At 34.8% G+C, this 26,288-nt stretch overlaps 1 protein-coding gene across 9 annotated transcripts in view; it reads right to left on the reverse strand.

Annotated features, from left to right (window-relative positions):
- Nucleotides 1–26,288, reverse strand: part of CEP170 (centrosomal protein 170) — a 96,061-nt gene that overhangs the window by 49,177 nt on the left and 20,596 nt on the right. For 8 of the 9 annotated variants that reach the window (XM_088052475.1, XM_088052474.1, XM_088052473.1 and 5 more), the window contains exons 2-8: nt 21,770–21,915; nt 17,282–17,371; nt 13,571–13,652; nt 12,943–12,998; nt 12,661–12,823; nt 9,966–10,100; nt 1,230–1,706 (exon numbers count right to left, since the gene is read on the reverse strand). In XM_088052475.1, the coding sequence (XP_087908601.1) occupies nt 1,230–1,706; nt 9,966–10,100; nt 12,661–12,823; nt 12,943–12,998; nt 13,571–13,652; nt 17,282–17,371; nt 21,770–21,874 (1,108 nt within the window). In that variant the 5' untranslated portion in view covers nt 21,875–21,915. Of the gene's footprint in view, nt 1–1,229; nt 1,707–9,965; nt 10,101–12,660; nt 12,824–12,942; nt 12,999–13,570; nt 13,653–17,281; nt 17,372–21,769; nt 21,916–24,511; nt 24,621–26,288 lie in introns of those variants that run through there. The other variant, XM_088052470.1, reaches the window with a different exon arrangement.

Genomic DNA, 26,288 nt, shown 5'->3' on the forward strand with positions numbered 1-26,288 from the left:
GAGGAGAAAAAGAAAAAAGCTTTGAGTTTTTATTAAAAAAATCAAACTTTCGAAGTACCTAGGTATATTTACTATCTAAAAATACTACTGAAGAATGAGATTACAAACAGGCCATAGAAGATTACAAAATTCAGATATTTGTTACGGCCATATCCCATAACTTACACCTCTTTGAGATGAAAAATAATTACAATTTGAATAGTTTCTGCCAGGAAAAGGTTTATAAACAAAGCTTCTTCTATTTATCAGTGTCATGGCTAGTATGTTAAAGAACATTCATTAATACAAAACACGAAGGCCAAAGACTGTGATTTACACCAGAAGAAATAATACTCTATTATCTTTATGTTAGCACATTAATCTAATTCTGCTTTCAGAATTTTATTTTTAGGAGTCAAATGATAATGTTAGACATGATAATGTTGCAGAAGGTTGAATGTTGTAAAGTTGAAAAAGTTCAGAAGTTTTCATTCTGAAAGTTTGAATGGTACTGGAATCTTCATCTGAACATCACGACTATCTGCTTCTCTATTCTGTTAAGTGACACTCAAAGTACACCTGTCATGTGTAACATTTGATTTAGTTTAATTTGGTATGTCACTATCTGCAATAAATGAACATGTATGATCCAGAACTCCATTCAACAGCAGCACTCATATGAACACAACAGTCCCCAAGCTGAATATAAAAATTGAAGCTCTTCCTTTATTTCTGATTCCTGACTCAAACTTGACCTCACCAAACATGATCCATATATGCAGAATGAGTACATGGTATATTCTTTACCATAAATTATTTTCTTAGAACACACAAATATTCACAGAAAATATGCTATTGAAAGAGCTGTTAAAAGCATAAATTGAACTTCAGAGCTTTGATTCTAAACAGCAATTCATGTTTTTGAAGTAATTCATGAGAAGGAGTGAGATATATAAAATCTACCTAAGGTTTGGGTTTTTTCCTTTTCTTTTTCAAGATCAGTGTTTAAATACCTAATGTTTTCAGCCACACTAGAACATCTCTAATTAGCATATTGACTGTAAAATGATTCAGCATTTTGTTTCTTACACTCTTTGTAAGAATTCAGCAATAAAATTTCCCAGCCCGAATCCTTGCACACGTGTCGAGTATCTGTGATTTCATCTGAACTCTGCAAGGACCCTTTGACTGAATGCTGGTGAGGAACTGCTGCTTTCAAAACTAAGCATAGCTGGAATTATTCACTTTACCTTTCAGTCTCTTCAAGTACACTGGAACGTCACTCTTAATACTTTTGGAATCCTCCTCCGTTGGCTCCCATATCATTCTTGGAGGATTATTCTGTGCAAGCCAATCTGCTACTTTGCTCTCCGCAGCCATCATCACTGTCTGAAGCCCCGGCAGGTCCTGACCACTGGAGGAAGAAGGTTTCTTTGACTTGTGACGCTGTTCCGATGTGAATTTTGTCACATGATCTTTGATCTTTACTTTTCCTGGAGTGTTGTCATCAAATTCAATGGTAAAGGAAGCGTGCCCTGAAGCTGCTGTGTGAGAGCTTTGGGTATCTTTTGTGGGAATTTCATGAATAGTGCTCTCTGCTATTTGTGAAGCTTGCTGGCATTCTTTAGTAGGGATTTCAAAATAACTGGGCTCCCTACAAAAAGGATAAAGTTCTTCACTTGCAGATGCAGATCGCTCCTCAGATTGCTTGGCATCTGTGCTGCATCCTATTAGGAAAAATAAAAAAAAACAGATTTCACAATACTTGGGAACTTCAAGCTCTTCAACAAGTTTCTAAACTCCTGTAACGGCCTCTTGAGTAATTTCTGGAATAAACAGTAAGATTGTGGAGTAGACTGAGCTCTGTAGTTCTGGAAAAATAGTTCCAGAGTTACACATAGGAAGTATTAATGAAAAGGATTTTCATTAATAAAGTTTGAACTTCAGCTATGAGATGTATAAAGTGGCAAAAAGCTCATTTAGAATTTGCCAAAGTGCATGTAAAATATTTTTAGAAGATGTAAAGGTCAGATGAGTTATTTAAACATGGAAAACAGGTAAATCAAAGTGGCAAAATTGTTGAGATGATCATTAGCACAATTCCAATCTATTGGTAAAAACATCAAGTCAGGGTGCTCCCAAAACAAATGATAATGATCTTTCATCTCCCACAGTGGATAGAAAGCATAATTTTGTTCGGCAAACACTCTTCAGAAAAACAATTCACACATTAATGCAAGATAAACATTAATTCTGGCTTGAAAAGTTAAACACTGTTATGCACTGGAAAGTGTTTTGGAATGGAACCACTTTATGTTTATACAAAAGATAAAACCAAAGAATTGAGCTAAATCCTACTGTCATGTCCTCTTATTTTACTTGTTGCCTATAGTTTGTAGATGAACAGAAAAACAGCTGGAAGCACACAGAATGTTAGCAGGCCATGCTCTCACTGGCTAAAAAAAAGCTGGCTAGAGAAAGTAGAAAAAGCACGGTAGTAATTTGAAGTTCCACTGTATAGCCTAAATGAAAGCTAAAGCTTCCTGTGGTTGCTGCAAAGCTACCAATGTGGCATTAAGGAAACAAACCTGATTGCATTTTATGAACTACTAAGTCAGCCAAAATACCTGGTGCAGAGATGTACTAAAGACACAGAAGCTTGAGACCTTAATAGTAACGGCAACTTAGATTCAAGCAAAAGAATTCTGAATAGCTCTGAAGCAATTTATCTTGGACCACTCTAAGATGTTTAAGATATCATTTCATGTTACCAAATAAAGAACTGAGACTGCAACTAATTGATTTTAGGTACTGAATAAAGCTACCCTACATCAGCTGAGGAAGTTAATATTTGTGCATGAAACTGTTATGCAATAAGACAGCAGTAGAAACACTTATACTAAAGTCAGGAATTTAAGAGATAAAGGATGCATGATGGAATCATGCATCTATGCTGCTCCTTGCAAACACATGCTTCTTGAGAGGATTTATGAAGAGGTAAAAAAATTAAAAAAAAAAAAAAAAAAGGTGGTGGTGTGATACAGAGAAATAAACTATTTAAAGGAAAGAATAATACCTGGAAAAGTAAAAAAAAAAAAGATGCTATTGAATTAAAACAAGAACAGTATACATTCTTTATTATTGCTATGTTTGGAAATTCATTGGATAAAAGTACACCAGTGCAGCTAGCAAAGTGGTTGCAATTTATTTTTTCTACCAGTAGCTGTTACAAACACAAAACATGTTTGGAATTCACACAGGTTGTTCCATTGTGCTGTTGGATTCCAAGAACCCCCTAGCTAATGACTTTCATTGCACTATCAGCTACCTTATGTCTGTGGGGAAGTTTTCAGGTATTACAACAGCACTTCACTACTCCCCTCCCTGGGAACCAGAATGCCTTTTTAATACCCTTCCTGAAAACATTTATGCCAGCAGACACACAATACAGAATTTATCTATTTTACTGATGCAAAGGTTATTAAAAATCTTCTCTTTTTATATAGAAAATGTACAGAAATAAACAAAGTCACACTTTGCAGGTCCTAGACTTTGGATAAACTATGATCACTCTCCATTTGTTTCATGTAGCTAACAAGCTGGAATGGATCAAACTGGCAGGATCAAATTTAGAGTTTGGATCCTTACAATATGAAACAGTCACTGAAAAGGAAAGTAATCCACCACACAGCCAATTCACAAACAAGATTTTTTTCCCTCCATGTGCTTCTGCTCAAAACTTCAAGTCAACAACATCATGCAATTCCTGTAGCTAATAGTTAAGCCAGATATAGTGTTCAACGCTTGTTCAAAGAAGATAACTGGCTAATACTCTGTTTTGAGTAATATTTCTAAGTTTGGGCAAGGCAGGAGCAATCTGGTAGCCAGACAAGACACAGTACTTTTCAGTAATTACGAAACAGCTGGTTTATTACCATCTTTTGAAAAAAATAAGAATGTAGGCAAATTACATCAGATGTACAGCAATGTCAGGATCTCTCACACTGGTTTGTCAGAACTGATGAAGGACTTCACAAAAAATTTCTGTGTGAAACTTGCCTACACCAAATTTAACATTTCAAATCAACCGTTTATACTATAATAATATGCACAGTATTTGATTCCAATATTTTTGATTAAACAGATGCTAGTATATAGTTTGAATCTAAATTAAGACAGAGTTTAATCAAAAGAAGAATCTGAACTACAACTAAATTATAAATTTTGCTAAACTAGAAAAAGTTTTAACAATTATATAAATAAAAATATCTGAAGTATAAGTTAATCTTAATCACTTAAAAATCCTATTTTCAGTCAGAAGTACTTACATTTTTAGAAAAGTAAAATGCATCAGAATTTATTAGAATAAAAAATAGAAAAGGAAGAAGCAAAAAATTAATATAGATCCTGATCTAAACCACCCTTCAATATTTTTCTCGCAGATTCTAAATGCAAGTCCTTAGAGCTTTCAAATATTACAAAGAGTGATCTATAAAACAGCCTTACCTTTGAAATCCTATTATAAAATGTCATCTGCCAAGATGAAGGAAATCATGTATCAGACTAAATACAGACACCTTTAAGAGAAAATCTTCAAGCAAATACTGAAGGTAGTGGTTGTCACTGCTCTGTAATTTTCAAAACAGAACAAGCATAGTATATGTATAGCAAAACAGGCAATTGCAAGTTAGTTTTGGGAAAATGAAGGTATGGGTAGGTTATGAACTTCAGTCTCTTCAGGGATGAAGGCATTTCATAACTGGCAAGACTAAAAGGAAAGAGGCACAAAAAGTAGCAGGATTATCTGTAAAAAGGGAGCTCTCACTCTTCAAAGTTCCTGAGTGACAAAAGACAATGGAGCAACTGTTTCTACAAAGCAAGTGAGGAAGCAGTAATTGGTAACTGCCACCCAGGAATAGTGATACTATTGCTGAAATGAGTCTAGGAGAGGCTAGGAGGGAAACGAGTATTTGGGAAACCATAGGCTTAACCAAAGGGAGATTCAGAGAGATCCTTTAGTAGGGAACATTCTTGTGAGAAATGACTGTGTTTGCTTAATATGGAGAAGAGGAAGCTCAGGTAGGATCTCATAACTCTCTACAGCCACCTGGAAGGAGCCCTTAGTGAGGTGGGGCTGGTTTCTTCTACAGCGCCTGAAGTGAGAGGACTGGAGGAAATGGCCTTAAACTGAGACAAGGGAGATTCAGATTAGACACTAGAAAAAGATTTTTTCACTGACAGGGTTGTCAGGCATTGGAATAGATTGCCCAGGGATATGGTGGAGTCACCATCCCTGGAGGTATGCAAGAGGCATCTCTATGTGGCACTGGGCGATGGCTCAGTAGTTTAAGGGTTACAGTGCTGGATGGATGGTTCAACTGGATGATCCTGAAGGTATCTTCCAACCTCAGTGATTTCTATTCTATTCTATTCTATTCTATTCTATTCTATTCTATTCTATTCTATTCTATTCTATTCTATTCTATTCTATTCTATTCTATTCTATTCTATTCCATTCCATTCTATCCTATCCTATCCTATCCTATCCTATCCTATCCTACCCTATCCTATCCTATTCTATATTCTAGTCCATTCCATTCCATTCTAGAGACGACCATCAGAAATGCAACATTCACTTTGTGACATTAGCAGAATTGATTACACTTTCTAGGACTTTCTGGGTTTTTTTAAGTCTTATTTCTAAGTTACACACACAAATAGTCAGAATCTTAACATTTTACTTGCTGACCTGGACAAGAAAAATCATAGGTTTCTGTGCCATTCAGATGTGGAAAAAACTGCATCTGTATATTAATATATCATCATCTGCAATAACAGGAAATCTCAGAAAATATTTTGCACAATCTTCAGATTTTTAGTAATGCTCTTTTCTTTCTGCCTTAAAAAAACAATTTTAAGAATGAAACTTGTAAAAGAAAATGATCTGGAATTTATGAAACACTTCCTTTAAAAAATGTCTGTAAACCTGAAGCAATGTATCTATTTGAAATAGGTATAAGAAACAGCCAAAATATCATATTCACATAATACCCCAAAATATTTTTAATGTTAGCTTTATATTTGGCACTGTGCAATGGTATGTGTAATAAAAGAAGCTGAATTTAGTGCTTTCAAATGCTTAATATAATTTTTTTCCCTTCCTCTCTGTTTTCATATTTATTCATATTCAACTTTTTATTTCCCACTTATGTTTAAGGGTTTTTTTATTTTCTTTGCAGCTGAAGAAAACTTCATTTTTTATTTAAATACAAGATTTCAATTAATACATATAATGATTCACCTAGTATTAGATATGAAGATCTTTATCTTTTAATGCTTTCATAACCAGTCTTGTGAAAAAATATCAGAATTTCTCTTTCAAAATAAAAATACAAACCAGCACTGCATATAAATCCCCATCTCTCATAATAAATAATTTCACTACCAGATTTAAAGGTGCTTAAGTGAAAAAAGGACAAAACTAATCTTACTTAAATACATTGCTGTGAGGGGTTTATAGAGTTCTGTATGCTCCCCATGACATACTGTGCATATTTGCTGCTAGAGCTTTGCAAAGCAAGCCTTATACACAGCACTTGCACATATTTCATTACAAAACTCATCTAAATTCTAGAACAAACTGCTAGGAACTTAGCTGCTTATACTGCTGATTAAGCATCACACATTACAATGTGTGTAAACTAAACACACCGATTACACTGGTATTTCTCAACTGTCAGCCTGCTTTACCTGAAAATGACAGCTTCTTAAGTGCAAGGAATGTTTAATCTGACATACTTTTATGCAATGCTGGAATTAAAATTCATGCCAAGTGTTAAGAATTACTTCAGATTCCTAAAGTCTTCTTAAAAACTTATTTCTGCCTTTTCTTAGATTTCTGGTAAATGCATTAAATGACATAAAATTCTACAACTACTACTAAGATCGGCAGAGAATGCAGTTTTTGCTTTCCCAGGAAGTGAGAGTGTAACATATGGCAGTAATAATAATTACACACCCAATAAACCTGCCAATAACATGAGCATTTAACAGCTGCAGCATAAAGTCAGGCCAGAGGTGTACGCACAACTGTTCATTTTAATACAGACTAGCAGATCTATGGGTCTTGGAACTAGAGAATTACATGTCTGAAAAATGTAGAAAGGATTTTTCTTTTCAAAGCTTTCCAGACTATTTTGCTATGTTTGTAAATAAGTTTCATTAGTGAATTTCTGTTGTGCTAGAAACGCAGTAACATTGAAATAATCTTTTTAACTTGAGACTGTAAAGACTAATTGTCTATAGTTGGCTTAACAGAAATAAATCTCCCACTTCAATCTCCTCATTAAACCTTACCCTATCTCTTAGAATTCAAATCTTCTTTTCTATGCAATAAATAATCATGTAAAAAATCTTTAAAGCATGACACAGATTTTTAATAGGATTACTCTGTTCAAATATATGTATCTGATTTTATTGATTTTAGTTTAAGAATTCACCTGTAATGTACTTACTTTTAGGCAGTTTACATTAAAAAGCATGTCCCAGATCAGTGTTTTAAACACTTAATACAATTTAACCCATGAAAGAATAATTAGCTGCACCAATCTTAAACATGTTTGATTAAAGTTTGCTTATATTTTAAAATATCCAAGAATGGCAGTCTTCTGAAGTTTCCAATTTTCTTTCATACAAGTGTATCTTTGTATTCATATCCTATTCTTATATTCATCTATATTATAAAACCTAAGTGCTTGAAGAAAATACGCAACTTGTTGAAAATAAGTTAATTTTTTCATAGAATGTAACTGTAGGCCAAAACAGGCCAAAAATCTTATGATTTTATAATTGCACGAAAACATTCAGAATGTCTTTTGCACACTTCTATACAGACACAGTGTTCTGGGACCACTGAAGTGTCCATAGAAGCAAATGTCAATTCTTTCATGGTTTGTCTTCTCAGCCTCTCTACCAACACTACTAAAAATTATCTACAACAGTCAAAAACTGTTGACTAGTAAAAAACCAGACTAGTGGAACATACAATTCTACTACATTCTACTACAATTCTACTACAAATGAGTCTACTCAGAGATTAGGTGTTCATGATAAATAAATAATTTGTCTATATACAGGATTTTAATCTCACATCCCCACAAATGGTTTTGCAAAAATGTCAGGTTTTGGATTTTTCTCAGCAGCGTCTTCCTTTCACATAAGCTTTTCTTTAGTATGTGCTTTTCCAAACTGAATTCCGTTCCTGCAGATTTATGAGTCTTCTAGTTTGAGGAAATAGAAGCTATTCTTACACTCTTGTTAGATCAATACTATTCACAGGAAATACATTCATGGATAAACAGAAGCAACAACATAAATAAAAGGGATTTATAATTTTATTTTTTTTTCTTTCAAAAAAAGGACAAAATATTGTATTCACCAAAAAGGCTTTGGGCCCAAATTTAGCTTTTGTATAGTATATATATGGAAAAAACCCAAATTTAAATAATTTAGAAAATATTAATCTATTTTCTCTATTCATCATTTACCTTGATTACCTATAATGACTCCACTAACCAAATCATGTCAAAAATATCCCCATTACTTAAGTTCAGTCTAGAACAAACTTATTTTTGTCTACTACTGAAACAGATGGCACCTAAATGATTGGTTTGAGTGATAGTTGGAATCCTATTTTTCTTGGAACTCAGGAATTAAAATAGAAGCACTGATCAGTTGCTGAAAAATCTCTTGATAAAAAAAATACAAAAGCATGTAAACCTTTTAATGCAATTTGATGCTTCTGAAAAAGCAATTTAAAATGATGAAAAATAAGAACAGGAACACTACTAAATATAAGCTGGCATCTTGTGTCACACCTTGCAAATGACATGGCATTGCATTAAAAACATGGACTTCAGCATATTATATTTTCAATAATCCTATATTTAATGAGGGAAAACTAATTTAAATGTTTTTATCTGGTTTCTTTATACTAGTCTAAATCTTAATAGACTTACTCTACTATCTGAATGATGACAACTTTAGAATAACATGAAAAAGGCCATGAAAAAAGGCTATGGTAAAAAGTTAATTCCAAAGACCTTGCTCTCACTACACTGAAGTCTTCATTTAGTTTGATTTACAGGTTTTTAGAGTTCACTCCAGCTCCTGCAAAATATGATTCATGTTAATCAAAGCAAGTACTATGACAGGAAAAGAGAAATTCTGAATTCAATTAAAGTACTTTAAGAAACTGCAAACTTAAAACTACTGGACCTTAAATGTGTGTCTAAAGAGCTAAACAAACATGGCTGAATTTTGTCCTAACTTTAATAAGTTTTCAGTTACTGTCCTCATTAGAATAGCAGTCACTTTATTTATATGCCTGACGATAGATATAAAAGCCTAATTATAGGTACTGAGATTGAAGTTCTGGCAATACATACTGTGTCTAGACAAGCTAACTAATAAAAAGGTCTGCACTACAGGGGAATAAATATTACCAGTTTAACTTATATTACACTAATTTTTACTTTAAGAATTATGACATGTAATTCCCACTAATACAGCATTATTGAATTACAGAAAGGAATGTTAGTACAGATAACCTTCCATAGCTAAAAGTCAGACACAAATATAAACCGCCACTATTTATTGTCAGAAATTACTTCAATAAAATATTCCTATGCATATAAAATGACAGATACAGATTAAACTGAAAAAGAAAAAGACGCACTGGTTCAGATAATGTTATTTGCTGTACTTACTGATAGAAAATTGTATTATATACTAGAAAACTGACATAATATATGTGAAACTGATCTCTGAAATGCATAGTTTCTCATAAAAATATATTCTTCAATTATCTTACCTTTTCATCTATGCAAACTGTGAAGCTTCCAAACATTAATATCTGTTTAGTTCCCTAGTTAATAATATATGCAGTTCAATAAAGAGAAGAAAAAAAAACAAGACAACACACTTACCTGAAGCCCCTGTCTCAGGCATTTTTTCTTCGTGCTTGCCATCTGGCTTACAACCACCTTTTTCATCAGCTTCATCTTCACCCCACCAGGCTGGCTGTCCATACAACGGTGTCCCACGAGGCATGGCAGAAATATCTATAAAGTCAGCCCAAAGCAGAGAAAATAACTTTTCTGTTTAGCTGTGATATTAGGTTAAAATCACATGAAGAGAAAGTAATTTGCTTGGGTCATTTCTCCTGGACGCTGAAGTGAAATGGTTGCATGCATTTGCCTAAATACAAAACAAACTTGGAGGCCAGACAACTGATCTGGGTTCTAAATATAAAAGCTTACTAATGACCTAATCAAAACTTCTGGCACAAATGTTTATGCAAAGGCAGCTGGCATTTCTTATTGTTACCCTGATATATCTGTAAATATTATTTCTTCTTTCAGTTTGAAGTCATCAAGATAGCAGTACATTCCTAAAAGCTGTTTGTTGCTATTTCTGTGAAAAGATTCTCATTCTTACCCACACTGACCTTTCAATGAAATATGAACTCACTGCATGAAAAACTGATCAAATTTTGCAATGTTGCCAAGGTTCCAAATTGCTGACAGCTACTACAGAGTGCTGAGTTACCTTGTGTGTAAAACATTACTGAGCACAATCAATTTTACAGGGGTTTTTTCAAAGGTGTTAGTTAAATCATAGTACAACTAAAAGTGCTATACACATGGTTAAATATATTTAAATGCAAAAATTAAGAAAAAAAACACTGATATAATTAAGATTTCTAACTTGATGATAAATGTGCTGGGTTAGGTTTGATCTCATCTTTTGGAAAAATATCTTACCCTACAGAGATTTAGCTATTCTAGTGTCATATGTTCTGAATATATTTTAAGGAGTTCTTCCATAAAAAACCATCATCTGATAAAATCTATCTTAGGAGCTTGTCTGTTACTTTATCCACTAGGAATAAAACACAGTCTTATGCCTTAGTCAATACTAAGCTGTTTTTAAACACTTGATGGTCACACAGAGAATTTGTGGATGCCCCATCCCTGAAGTGTTACAGAACGGGTTGGATGAGGCTTTGAGCAACCTGGTCTGGTAAAAGGTGTCCCTGACCATGGCAAGGAGGTGCAACCTAAATGATGTTTAAACTCTGTTCCAACCCAAACCATTCCATAATTCTATTCCTGTGCACTGAATTAGCAACAGTGAACAGATATTCATTTATATAGCAACAGTGAGAGAATCAATCCCCATAAAGCTTCTGAGAGTTGCACTTAAATATAAATCCCTATCCTTGACGGTTATTTTTGGAGGAGTGAAAAGAAAAACAGAAGATGAGGATAAAACCCCTGCACTGTGCTACTTTATGTACTCTTAACAAGATGCTGGATTAGACAACAAAACAAACAGGTTAATTAAGTGCATCACAGAATCCTGTATGTGTGGAAGGACAAGAGTTCTTTCAAGTGACTCTTCTGGAAGAATAGATGAAACCTAAACAAATCTGTAGAGCCCTGACCTAAGGAAATCAGACCCAGAGAGTTCCATATTAACGGAACAATAATACCTGATCCCTTTCTCATTCTTTTGGTTATCTCCACTACACTTCAGCAATCCTCATGCTGAAGCTCATCAGAGAATCAGAGAACGGTTTGGGTTGGAAGGGACCTGCCATGGGCAGGAACACCTTTTGCCAGATTAGTTTGCTCAAAGCCTTAAACACTTCCATGACGAGATATCCACAAACTTTCTGGACAACCTGTTTAAGTGGTTCACTACTCTCACAGTAAAAAATTTCTTCCTGACATGTAAACAAAATCTCTCCCCTCTCATTTAAAAACCATTGCACCTAGTCTTTTATCACTACTTGCCTGAGTAAAATATGCTCTCCCTCTTTTTTTACCAGCTCCCTTTAGGTACTGAAAGGCTGCCATGAGGCTCTCCCTGGAGCCTTTTCTTCTCTAGGCTGAACAACTCCATCTCGCAGCCTGTCTGCTCCAACCCTTTGCTCATCTTTTTGGCCCTCCTCTGGCCTCACTCCAACAGATACAAATCCATCCCATACTGGGGGCCCAGAACTGGGTGCAGTACAACCCACACAAAGTTTTAAGACAACCACAGCAGAGCCACCATGACACATTAAATAAATATGAACAATGGCGTAGAAACGAGTCTGAAACCACAGTATCTACAAATCTTTAAACCACAATAGAACACTTAGGTTATATCCTGACACAGGAATCATTGAATGCTAGGAACTACCAAGCAAACAAACAAAACTCCCACCCACTAATAAGGGAAAAAACCCCAAACCAACCAAAGGAAAAATAGTGCACTTGGTAATGGTGATGCTAAAAAATACAAACTGTTTCTTAACAAATACTTACACTCAAACTACAGCAATATAGCAATATCCTGTCACAAATGCTTCAAGTCTGTGATTTGGGAAAAGGGACATGCAAAAATCTTATAATTGCTGATTCAATCTCTCTTTAAAAGTTTTCTTAACATGTGGATGTTACTGTAAAAAAGGTAGAAATTAAATGCCAAAAATAATTATTTACACCTAAGCTATGGTTAAATGTTCATATATTGAAATTTTTACTGTCTACAGAATTTCACAATCATCGTACTGAAGCAAATTAACATCCTTTCCAAGTTTTGTGCTTCTGCAACAAAAAAAATGAACCTTACCCACTGATTTTTCTTCAGATTTCAGTGCTTCTGTAGTTTTGTGGTGCACTTCAGCTGTGGAGTCTGTTACCTTGGACTCTGAACTTTTGGAGCTGCTTTGTTTCGATCCTTCTGCCTCTGAAGATTTTTGGGATAACTGGAGCTGGCTTGTGAATTTTTCATGCTACATGACATTAAATAGAGAAAAAACCACAAACCCTCAAAGACTGGGATAAAATCCGAAACCTCTGTTATAATAACACTACAGTGGCAAAAAAACATCCAGGAACTGCACATTGTTACCTTAAGTGCTTCTTCAGGGACTCTCATCTCTCCCCTGACCACAGTAAAAAGATTAGTATGTAGGAAATTATAAGGAAAATACTGAAAATACTCTGAATTAGCAAGAAGCTTTTAGAGAAAAGCAAAAATTGTGCAGTGTATTACGCCACTAGAAAGGTGACAGCTTTCAAAATATGTCACTGTTAGGATATTGTGCACTATCATACTCATCAAAGCAAATGAATTTATTTACTATTTGTAAACAGAACATTGAGTAGATACCTTGGTGTTTTACTAATGCAAGTAATTTTTTTTTCATTCAGTTGTTTGCTGAGTAATTAACTGTAATATAATCTGCTGGTGTACAACTGCATATGATACAAATATTTGTGTATTTGCCTCAGAGAAAAGTAGTACTTTTGAGTAACACAAAAGATACACATTACGTTCTAAATTGTAAGTGGATGTTAAGGTTTCTTGCAGTGAGAGACAACGAAATGTACTTTATCAGTACTTCAGACCAAGGTAGAATATCCTAAACCCTGAGATTTTTGCTAATATAGGCATTTTTGCAGCAATGAGAACACTTAACACAACCATACTTCTAACAAGACAAGTGTGTCCCAACACTGTATTTTTATGACAAGGATATCATATCCAAATCTCAATTTATCTTCTAACTTCAAAGTGATGTATGTCTGTTCTGGAATCCTCACATCATTCACAAATGTCTGCAGAAACAAATGAGGACAGAAAGAAATACCATTAAATTCCAAAACAATAAAATTAAATAATTTAAATAACTTTGTAAGAAAGTCTTCAGTACCACGAATTTTCTACTGGTGATTCACAAGGAAACTATAAGCTCAAATTGCTAGCTGTTTAATGAACAGGAAGGTAAAGAAAAAAAGGAAGGTTAAACACCAGTTGTTAACCAAGTTGCACACTGGCCTCGAAAAATTCCTTGCATATTTAATCTTGTTAGCAATATTCATGGATTGTTGATTAATGTTCCCTTGAATTAGCACCTCCATTTTCTATTTTTCTTGTAACTTGCTTTTTCAATCCAAGTTAACCGCCAGAATTGATTTATCAGCATATTTGTACAGCATTTAGCATTAGATATGAGAGTTCTGAGGCAGCTTATTTCTAACCATTGTCAAAGGACTTCAGGAAAACATGGACCAAGTTAGTGCATTTGAGTAACACCAAAAATCAGTGGTAAGAATTCAGTATATTGCAGCCCTACAGGATCATCCTACTTCTAACTTAAAACTTCTACAACATGTACATGTTTCTAAAGAAAGAAACAGTTGAAATATGCCATTTTATAAGTGCCCTGAAGTTGGAAAAACTTGAATAATTAAATAAGTCAAAAATCTGAATATTCAAATGATAGTGTTGCTCATGAGTCTAGTATTAAATGAACTGTGGTTAGAGAGAAACAATCTCCTTCCCCATAATAGTAAGAGGATCTTCTATTTAATTTTCTTTTCCTAAAGAAAAATAATGTTTATTTCATTATTTAAAAAAATTGTTTATCTGCTTTGTAGAAAGTACCTTCCATGGGAAATAAGAATAAAACAACTATTTACAGGTTTGTAAGCATGAAACTCAAATTTGTTTCCCTTTAACATTTTGAGAGTCCAGGGCAAAAACCTCTGTGAAGACTATCCTCAAAGCCCTCTGAATTCTACTGAACCAACAGAATTCAGGCCACTTTGCAGACATGTATGTATATATGAATGTACACATTTTTCTTCCCAAGTCAGAGTTCTGAAATTCATGTGCATGCACAGCATACACAATGCAGACAGCTCCAAAGGCTGTGCGTGCAGTCTACTGACAGCCTCATGTTCATGACTAAAGTGACAGCATAAAACAACCAAGTTTTAGTTACTTTGCAACTGGGGCTTTAAAATCTCATCACATGCTTTGGGATGCAAGACAAAGCTAACTTGAAAAAGCCACTTACTATGTAAATAAGGAATCCTTTGCCCCTTTAGATCATTCCATTCACATGATTTCTAAAGTTTATTCTTCAAATAGTGAGAGTCAACTGTCTTTAAGCCTTCATAAAGTTTGCTACACTTTTCACAACCCAGTCCTGAAATATCAGTGTGAAAGGACTTTGCAATCCTGTAAATATCCCTGAGAAGAACGTTGTTCAACAAAGCCATAGATTATTAATACATCTTGTGGTATGTTTTTGACTTCACGAGTCAAAGGAGAAAGTTGAATTCTACTGATACTAGGGAAATAATAATTACATACTAGCAACTGCACATGTTTACTTCAGAAAAAAGAAATGCCTTCATTTTTTTTGTATAGGGAAAAAAAAAAAGAAAAATAGGACTGTCCAGAATGAGTCACAACAGACTATCAGAAATAAAATTTTACTTCATGTAAAACTGATTAAAATTTAGTTTTGATTTTTTTTCCCAAATCTAGATGTCTGGGATAAAGACTTCTAGATTTAGAAGTCCAGGAAAAAGACTCCTGTAACCTTTTCACTGAACTGAGCGTAAATCAACCATATATATAAGAATATTCAGGCATTAGGGCATCAGGTGCAATTACAGTTCAGCTTGTGAGATTATAACACTCATAACTCAAAACCAAAGTATTGGAATTAGCCATCTCCCCTTAAACTCTGACCTTGAGTGGTTGAAGTGCATTACACCAGTAGCTTTGCATACCAGAAGTATGTATCTGTTCTCAAAAGAGATGGGACCAACTGGAGAGATGCAAAACAAATCTTTTGACGAAGTATGCAAAATAAGAAAGGGAAGAAGCTGCTGAAGCACTAGAAGAGGCACTTGGTTGCTAGGGAGTGGTGTTCTCAGTGGAAACAGAGGCTAGACTAGAAGAATTATTACCTAGTTCACCATATGGTACTGAGGCATTGTTCTGCCACACAATTAAGTATGGCATTACAATCATAATGTGTTTTCTCCATTAACCTGAAACCAGGCAACCAGATGTATGGAAGAAAAGCACAGTGGGAAAGTGATAGTAAGGAAAACATTGTGAAGACAAAGAGCAAGGACTGAACTCCTGAGACTTAATATTCCTTGTCCCAAAACAGTGGGAAGAAAAGAGTTCCTTTGATGTCTCTGAGTAAACAGCTCTAAAGCAACTGAAGCTTCACCTCAAACCTGAGAATTAATTAGATCAAGTGAAGCAAGTCACTGAAAGCTCTTTATCAGAGGCAAAAAAGGAGTTGAATGAAGGCCTTTTAATATATATTTCTATTAAATTCCAGTTTTGTGACAAGGGAAGGAAAATCTGAAGGTTTTCCCACTGACTGTAGGAGTTACAGAGCTAGGGAATAAAATCAAATGTCTCAGCAAAAAAATTCTATGTGCTGAACTTATTTTTCATCACTGCCTTGAAACAGCACACCGACTTTGAAAATACAGAGGTATATTAAATATTTAAGGACCAAAGTCCTTGTATGTCTACAGCTGTTCAAAGGATATAGCCATTTAGTGGTTTCAAGTGGAGTTGAAACCCATTCTTTGGAAGGATGAGTTAGTTACCTTAAAATACAGAAAAGCTAATAGCGACAGTGACAGTTTTATTTCGAAAATGCACTTCAAGATCAAAAGGCAGTAACTTGGAAGTTCTTCTTCATCTTCTATTTATTTAAGCACTTGACAAAACTATTCACTATCAGTAGCTTTTTAAGTATTATTCACATAAGCAGTCACAGATGAACTCATGATTTTATTCTGTACATATTTACATATTTATTCTGTACATATGTACATAGCCAAACATTTAAAGCTATAAAATAGCAACCATAACTAGTGCAAATACACAATTCATACAGTAACATTATGACAAAGTTACTATGTTTTTAATAATTTGGTATAATATAAAAAACTTTTATAAAAGTGATGCTTAGCTAGATTTCTGAATATGCAATTCCTAGAAAAGCCTTAGAACATAAAATGTCATAAGAAACTACTTTTCCAATAACTTTGGATTTTTTCTGTATTAGTTTGCAATTCCTTGACACAAATTATTCATAGAGATTTTAATAAAAATTATTCTGAAAACCTAAATGCAAATATATTATCAGTTAAATAGATTTTCATACAACATGGTTATTGCATAATTATGTTCTGAGCTTTTCCTACTGCAAAGGCCCTCTTATTACTGGAATTCATCACAGCACTTTAAAAAATATGCAGTGGAAAACCCCTGCAAAGGCTACACTTTCCTTTTGAATGTTCCCCCACTTCCAGTCTTGCATCAAAAAGGTATTCATGTACAATTAATAATGGCTTGAAGAAATCCCAAAACAAAGATACAGAACACAATGGGGAACTATCTTTTTCTGATGTTAACTTACCCCATTCAAGCTGCCCAAATCCTTCACCAAGTGCTCATCTGTAGAGGCATCATAGTTGAGTACAGCATGTTGCTTGTCCACACTCCGTGACTAAAATATATTAAATAAAATAAGGTATTTGAAAACCACATGAAGCGGTTATGGGTATTTCTTAGAGCAGTGTGATTATTTTCTAATTGCACATTTATTCAAATTATATAAAAAGAGAATTATATAAAAAAGTTCCACATATGAAAAAGACAATCTCTAACCCAACTCAAGGTACCCCATAGCAGAATCTTAAAATTATAAAAAATAAATATTTTCTTAATGCTTCCTTAAATATGCTAAGTCAGATCCACATATATCTTACCCAAAAGTTTGGTTTTTTTCAGTCCACTCTAGTATCACTGATGTTTAATCTAGTATCATCAACTCCACTTTATTTCTTACTCTCTCTCTCTCCCCCAGTAATTACATTATCTTTCAAAACATGACAATGATTTTGGGGTGTTGCTGCTCTCTCTCAAAACACACCATTTCCAGTCACGCATCTGGGATAATTACCACAGTAGACAAGCATTCAAAGTGTTTCTCCTTGATCTCAATTTCCTGAACCAATTAGCTATAGCTCTTCGCTAAATGTCTGAGCAGTTCCTGAATCACTATTCATCAGTTCTGACTTTCTCAGTCCTTCTTTAAGCACTTCAGTATCCATTTATTTATTTAATGAATTCTTTATTTCACATCCAAACGTCACCACACAGATGAGAAACAATCCTTGCTACTATTTCATCCAAGAACAGCAGTTCCCTAACAGCCAAACCCCTCTTTCAGCACTCACTCCTGCCAAGTGTTTGCAGCCTGAGGTGCTGATGGCAAGCAAGGGAGGTGGGGCTGGGTGTGTCTCCTTCATGCATGCATATGGTCAGCACCTGGACATCTTCAAGAGTTCCCAAGGGAATGGAGACCACAGCTCATCTTCTCCATCAGCCCACACTCAACCTTATGTTTGCCAGTAATTTTGCTAGTGCACTGTCACAACATGACTGCATAGTAGCAAATTCCTTCCACCAGCATTCTTCCTAATTTCAGGTTTGCATCTTCTATCCTTGCTACACAAGTCATTTTTCAGGACTGTATTGCACAGAGAATGGTACACTTCCGTCTGAGAGTTCCGTGACTTCTGTGTACCAGCATATGTGGTCTGTCAGTTCTACGAGTCCTGCCCTACCAAGGGCACTGCCAGTTCAAGGCATCAGCACACACAGCTAGTACTCCTAAGGAAAGGTTTTCTCTTATTGCAATCCCATAGATATCACCTCACATCTCCTCCATTTCTTGAGCCTTGCTACTATTATTTTCCTTATTTTCAATTTACTTTCTGATTTTTCCTTTCCACTTAATCTTATGACTGCTTTGCTTTCTCCCCAAAGAAGTGAGATCAGTGTTCTTTAGCTTATACTTACTGTTTTATTTTTAGACTTTTTATTTTGCTCTTCATTTTTGAGGGGTATAATGGGAGGGGCCAGGTCAAAGTGGAGAATAAGGAAGAGACAGACAAATGAACAAGTTTCCTGCCAATATAAACTGCACTAATATAGTACATCAGTTAAGCGTTTTTAATGGCAGATGAAGACACAGGAACACGGTTCATGTTCTATTAACTTAGTAACCTTCCAAGTGAAAGCAATCTCAATACAATGAAATTCATTGATGTGCACCTTCTGCTGAGCCTACAATATCAAGCGCTGATTACATTTTTCCGCACTCAAGTGGAACCACCGTACCAAGACTTACCCGATTTTTACCTAAGCTATTGAAAAAAAATCTCAATGTTGTTATTTAAATACATACTGTATTAGTAAAAAATTATTTAATTATTTTTATGTGCTACATCCTATTAAAAATAAGTTAAACCATAAAGGACATGAAAAGATCCTCAAAGCTTTATGATACTGTGCCGCATCATCTGAAATGCTAAGATTGATTACTCAAGTCTGTGCCTTTTACAGACACACTTGAAATTCTGCAGAAGATTGTAGTTCTCCTCAGGTTCAGATTACTTGCATAAAATTAGACTTTTTATTAATTTCAGCTGATCTTTACAGGTGCAAAGACTGTGCAAGTCTTTTGAATGCCTTTTTTCCTTTGGCTTTGTTATTGCAGCCTTCCATTCAAGCTTAAGGGCTTTTAAAATTCCTTCTTGTAATACTGCCTGGCTGGCAGCTAAACGCCACACAGTGCTGCTCACTCACCCTCCACTGCCCCAGCGGGATGTGGGATAGAACAGGAAGAGCAAAAGGAAAGAACTCATGGGTCAAGTTTCAGCAGCAAAGAGGAAGAAGGAAGAAGAAGTAAAACAAATCAAGTGATGAGAAGGCAATCACTTCCCACCTCCCACAAGCAGCCCAATGCCCAGATAGCCTTTGAGCAGTGGGTATCTTCCCAAAAGCCCCTCCCTCAGTTTTCATTGCCAAGCATAACACATTTTATGTCACAGAGTCAGTTTGGGTCAGCTGTCCTGGCTGTGTTCCCTCTTCACATTTTGTGCACACTCCCAGTTGTCAAGATTCAAAAAAATTTCTAACCATAAAGGTGAAAAAAGGGGAAAATGCAGTATGTATCCACAAACAGGCTGATGCAATAGAGCAGCTAACTAAACAGGACGACTTCACATTATGTTTGAACATATTTACAAAAAAAGGAAAATCTGTATTCCCAGGTGCAAACAAAACCTCTTAGAACAAGAGTGTTAGGTAGAGATCTGAGGTCTATCAAGCATGAAAAATAGTCAAAATTCTTTTCATTAAGGCCTTTATAACGTGTTTTTTGTCAAGCAATTATGAATAAAAGCATTAAGTTCTGCTTTCTTATCATGCATTGTCCACATGCTTTGCAGTGAGAGAACAACTAAGTTGTCAAGAGTGGAAAGGAAGGTCTTGCACAAAGAGCTATACATATAGAACAAGAACACATTATTAGCTTCTCTACTGGTGGGTTCCTCCCCCTGCAGCACTATGTGGTATTACAGTCATGCTGGCATGTAGACCTAACATAGCAGCATGCTAAAAAGAATATTCTTGAAAATCACAAGGCCCCTTGATGTTGTTCACTAACTCTGAACTAAATACACAACAAATAATGTTTGTATATATGTCATATCTATTCACAGCATTAATCAAAGAGGCAGCTGCCTTTGAAGGTGAAGTTTTGTAACAAAAAGAATAAATGCTTCACTTTAAGGACTGACCTACTATGGATGGCATAGCAGAGAAGAAAGAAGACACTCCCATATTTACAGAAAACAGTCCTCTAAAACAAGTTACTAGTAAAATAAAAGCATTTTTGGATTATAACCTACTGGGCAGGAACCAGTGTGGTGGGGCTTTTTGATAGCTTTTCTTTTGCTGTTGTTTCATCTGTGTGCATGTTGTTTGGGGTTTTTCAAACACTTCCCACATAAATTACCAAGGCATCATTCCATCTGCTGTTAAAGAGAAATTAAAGAGTATTTTCAACTGCTTTCTAACATCATCAATAAAGTATCCGAATGCCTTCTGAGACTGAGAGCCAAATGTAGTTTACTAGAGATACTACATTCTGAGTAATAAATGCAGGATTGCATCTCTAAGCACTTCATTTGCAAGTAAGATTCTAATTTGGCCAATAATGGCTGCATATACAACTTTTGGGAACAAAAACTCCAAAACATTTTACTGAATGGTAGGAAGGGTTTAGAATATTAGTTTTGAAGTTCAATCTTCTTAACAGCTCTACAGTAAATGCCCAAAAATTTAGAAAGAAACTCCCAAAATACTACCATTAGTCATTAAAAAAAAAAAAAAAGAGAAAAAACAGCTCAGAGGACTACAGCTTTGACAGGGCAAAGTGCATGCAATATGGCTACATAACCACACAGCTACACACATCTAAGAGTCCACAGAGTGATCCTCAAAGTTGAGGAAGTTACTGAAGGATGGAGCTATTTTGACTTGTATATTTTCAATTCTACTGAAACTGAGTCATTCAACTTCCTCAAAGATAGAGAAATACTCTTGTCTACTAATTTCATTTTCCTTTGTACAACACAATCAGGGCATGGGGAGAGAGTTACATCAAATCATGTGACTAAATTAGATTACAAGCTGCCAAAAAAAGAAGGCTCCTTTCAAAAGCATCTAGCTCTCTTAACATTATCACATTTTATGGAACACAGTCTACTTACTTTACTGTATCATATACTGTTATAAATACAAAATTTATTTCATCTTCTATCCTTGCATTCTGCATTTGACTTATACTAAGAAAATGTGATTCTCTGTACTTAAGCAGTAACTGCATGATTGACAGCAATACATTTAAACTATTTTTTTTTTCCCTAAGGACACAAAAGATTCTTCAAAACTATTGCTCTCCCAGCATCTGGGGAATTTATTTTTCAAAAGGAATGCATGAAGCTGGTGCATTAAGTTCACAATGTGAGGAGCTGCACATGGAAGGAATTACCTGTAACATCAGCTCACAGTCATCTCTTCCAACAAAAATCATTTCTCGTGGCAGCCTATGTCGGGTGCCTCCACTGCTCACCAAAAACCAGGATGTTAAGCTCATTTTCTGCTTAGCTGATAAATCCTTGGCAAAGCTACGTCATCCTGCAGTGAGAAAGAAAGAGAGACAGAGAAATTCTTTTTAGTTATTTTTAGCTACAGTTTCTGCTCAGCCAACACTGTGAGCAGAATACAAAAAGCCTCTGAAAATACAGCATTCTCAATAGCATGTACTGAATCCAACAACCACAGGAAGCGACAGGCGTCAGATTTACATACTCTTGGGCTATTCCTCATGCAACCAGGCAGATTTAACTGGTAACCTGCAAAAGGAACAAACAGCTAGCTAATGCCAAAGTTGTCAAGTTGTCAGAAAGCTTTTAGCATTTGGCCACTTATTATCAAGATAATTAGTACAATAATGCTTCACTATCACAACCAACAAATAAACAATGTAGCAAACATTCACAAAATATGGCAAGTAATTCGAACTGTCATTACATTTTCCTGTGAAAAAGAATTACCTTGTCTGATTTTAAGCTCAAGTCAAGCTGTACAGCACCAAATCAAAGGAGCTATAAATTAATGGAACTTTTGCTTCTTATTTAATCTTGGCTTTTCATGATAAAACATGTATATTGGAAATTTAACAGTGTGCATTTAATATTGCAAACAAAGCAGAGCAAAATGAAAAAATTAAACGTTATCTGTAAGTATTAAATCCAAAATAAGTATTCCTACAGAACTTTACCTTTATCAATAAAAGGTACAACATATTCCATAAAACAGAAGAAAAAAACCCATAGCTATTTAAAGTATCATAAAACTGGATAAAATAATTCATAGAAAACTTCTTCACATAATATGACTTGAAATCAAACAAAAATATGACTAAATTTCTCTGCAGAGGAATTCAATGGCTAACAGTTGAAAAAAGCTTTATGAGAATTCCAAATCTCTCTTAAAGAAAATGCAAGCCAAAGCAATTATTTCATTAATTCACAACTGCACTGTATTCATTAAAAGAGAAGCTGAAGAAAATCAAAAACAACCAGCCAACTTTTCCCTCTGTACCAAATAGCAGGCATTTCTTTTCTCTTCTCTTCTATTTATATGTCAATTAGTGAATTTCTGCAAGGTTAGCAAATGTACTGTAAGTACTGTTAGTAGACATAAGTCTGTAGTGGACCAGAGCATACTCTTGAATAATACCAAGAATTCAGTGAGGTCCTCTGAAGGAGAGCTAACATGGAAACACTGAATAAAATGACAATGCAAGCACTATGCCATCAGACAAACTACAATCAAGGAGACACCACAAATCACTAAACATATAAAGATAACAAAGTTGAAGTCAAAACTGCATGTGACATGACAAAGAAGATTTTTACAGAAGAGCTAGTCAAAAGCATCCCATTTCAGTGGTAGTATGTACCAGCAGAGCTCTCAATTGTTTAAAAAATGTAATGCAATTCACATGGAGGAATTTAGAATGACTTCATGTGCTAAAGAGCTACTGAATAAAGAAGTAAATATGTTTTGCAGCAGTATTCTATAGCAATACTTACAATAGAATTATCTTTCCACAGCTGTATCACAACACATTCAAGTGAAAGTATGTCCACTTAATGTTATCTGACTCAACAGAATATAGCATCTCTAATATATTTTTTCCTAGAAACTAAAAAGATTTAAAAATACATCATGACATCTACAGTAAGAACTTGCTGAAATAAAATTTAAAGTGATGTAGTTACTTAAATATGTGTTTTAATAATTAAAATGGATTATTCAGCACCTTTGAAGGAAATTAATATTTTTATTTTAAATTTAATCTAGTTTAAAATTACAAGATAAACTGGGTCAATCAAATGACATTTTTCAGTTCCCTTTAAGAGAGAAAAAGGAAGTGTCACAAACGGCCAGCCCACATTAAAGCCTTTAACAAGTAAATTAACTGGATGTTTGACAGCAAGCATGCTGATCAGTATCAAAGCTCCTCATTCTGTTTATATTTTACTGCCTTTTAAAATATCCCATCTGTTTATCAAAATTACATTTGCACCATTTGGCCTTCCTGCTCCAATTGGAAATTCATATGAAATGAATTATATATATATATATATATATATATGAAATATATCCAAAATTATATAGAAAAAATTAGAAAATTGGAAAAATTTCTTAGTAAGAACCAGGTTGTAGTTTACACAGGAACCCTGACTGTAAAAGAGGAAAACTATTTTTATTTACAAAACAGACAAGTAGGTCAGGAAAAAAACCAACACTCCAAACTTCCTGCAAATGATAAAGCCTGACAACAAACAGATTAAATTAAGCTACCTGAAATAATTTTTAAAAATGTATTATACAAAGGAATCGCTGCCACACAGCTTGGCGGCTCGTTTGTAGTTAAATGTCCATCACCAGTTCTATCAAACTTAATAATGTTGTTCTTTTGAAACAGTTGCTGTCTCAACTGCAAGAAACCATCAACCTAGATACATATTTTATTTTAAAGTATTCTATAGAATAAACCAATGCCTTTGATCAGGACTATGCTGGAATCTGCATAGCAAAACTGGCTAAAAACAGGATCCAGCAGCAATAGTTGCTTAATATCACAACAAAAAAAGTGCATTAAAAACTGGATATGGAACTGCACACTTATTAGTAGTATAGTCAGTATGTGGACACTTACATTGAACCCCAGAAACTTCATGAAAGCTTGCAATATTTTGAATACACTGCTGTCTCAAGTACTCTGGCTGTACTTCTGAACAGTACAAGGATGAAAGACACTTCACTCCCTAGGAGATACCAAATTAAATTACTATATGACAGGTGCAAAATCATCACAGGAAATGGCTCTTTACAGAGTGTAAATTTAGGTCATGATAATTCTTGCAATGAAATGTTATGGATACTAAAAGGTTACACAGGGTTCAAAAAGCAATTTTTTTCTTTTATGAATGGTTATTATCAATCCTGTTACATGCACTGACACCACTTACAGATCAGGAAGTGGATGCACTGTGCATTTTAAGGGGCTGGAAGGATGCTCCAGTGAGGTTTCACTGTCCTACCCCAAAACCTCTTCTTTACCTAGCCTTTCTTCATCCATGACAGGATATCATCCCAGATGGACCTGGTAAAAGTATAATACAGACTATACTTTTCAGACAAAGTATTTACCAAAAATATTTCTACCCTAGAAAAAAAAGAATTTTAAATGTTTTATTGAAGCATTTGGTTTTATTAGTATTTCTTAAAATGGCAGCATTGTGTTGGAGTCTTTAACCAAACTAGCAAACATTTCATCAAGACTTTATCATTCAAAGCTTCATTCCAGATACCTGCAAGTCAGTGGCTGAGACATCTATGGCAGCTGCAAAATATCTCTGTCTGCAGAAGAAACAGCATTTTATGGTGAAGGACTACAACTTTCAAAAGGCAGTAACTAGCGTGTCGGAATGAATATGCGGGTAATAAGTCATTTGAAACAGATGATGCAGCAACAGGGAAATTGGCTGCATCATCTGTATAAATATCCTTCACTCCTAAGAACTAAGATCCTGTATTATGCAGCCAAAAGATGGGTGTAACCAGTTTCGAATGTCTAAAGAAACACTGCCAAAATTAGTTTTGACACAGACATGTTATTGCAAATAAAAATCCTTAATAATCTCAAATTTGAGCATTTTACAATCTACATTTTTGTACTTGCCTGTAACTCAAAACAGCTCCAGTTAGTGAATACTGAGGCAACAATCCTACAGAGAAACAAAAAGCTATGCTTAAAATTTAAATTAAGCCTAATATATGTCTGAAATTCCAACTTTTAAGCACCGTAGTCCTCCACATTAAGACTGAAAATAGTGTAATTTTAATGGTATACAATTATCCTATTACTGTACAACAAATTATACTTGTGAGTATTTTAAAGCAACATTAAAAAGAGCCCTGCACCAATCTGAGACACAGTACTGACAACACCAGAAGCCCTGTTTTGCCCATTATCTGCCCTTACAAGTTCCTGTTTCCAGCTGCTAAAGTATTTGCTAAAATTAAGTTGACCTTCTTGTAAAGTTGACTAGGAAATTTGGGGAAATTTCTGAAGAAATGACTGTAATATTTCTAAAGCAAGGTTAGAGCAGAATATTCTATGTCACTACCTTTAAAAAAATATTAGCTGTACCTCATACGTCCAAATTGTTATTGAAATACGGTAGGAGGCCTGAGTATCACTTTGTACCTCGTATTACTGCTCTTGTACAAACCCATCCAAATGGACAAAAACAAGCAAGAGACCTTTGAAAACCTTCCTCATGTATATTCATTCAACAAGGACAAGGATAAATTCTCTCAATACATCTGTCTACACAGAGGTACTTAAATAAATTTGTGGAGCATGCTGCTTTAGTATTAGAGTGCCAGTTAGAACCTAAAATAAGGCATCTTTTTCACAGACACAGAAG

This window comes from Pseudopodoces humilis, chromosome 3, assembly GCF_049639895.1.
Source record: "Pseudopodoces humilis isolate 2021_Gansu_Grassland_sample_001 chromosome 3, ASM4963989v1, whole genome shotgun sequence".
NCBI lineage: Eukaryota > Metazoa > Chordata > Aves > Passeriformes > Paridae > Pseudopodoces > Pseudopodoces humilis.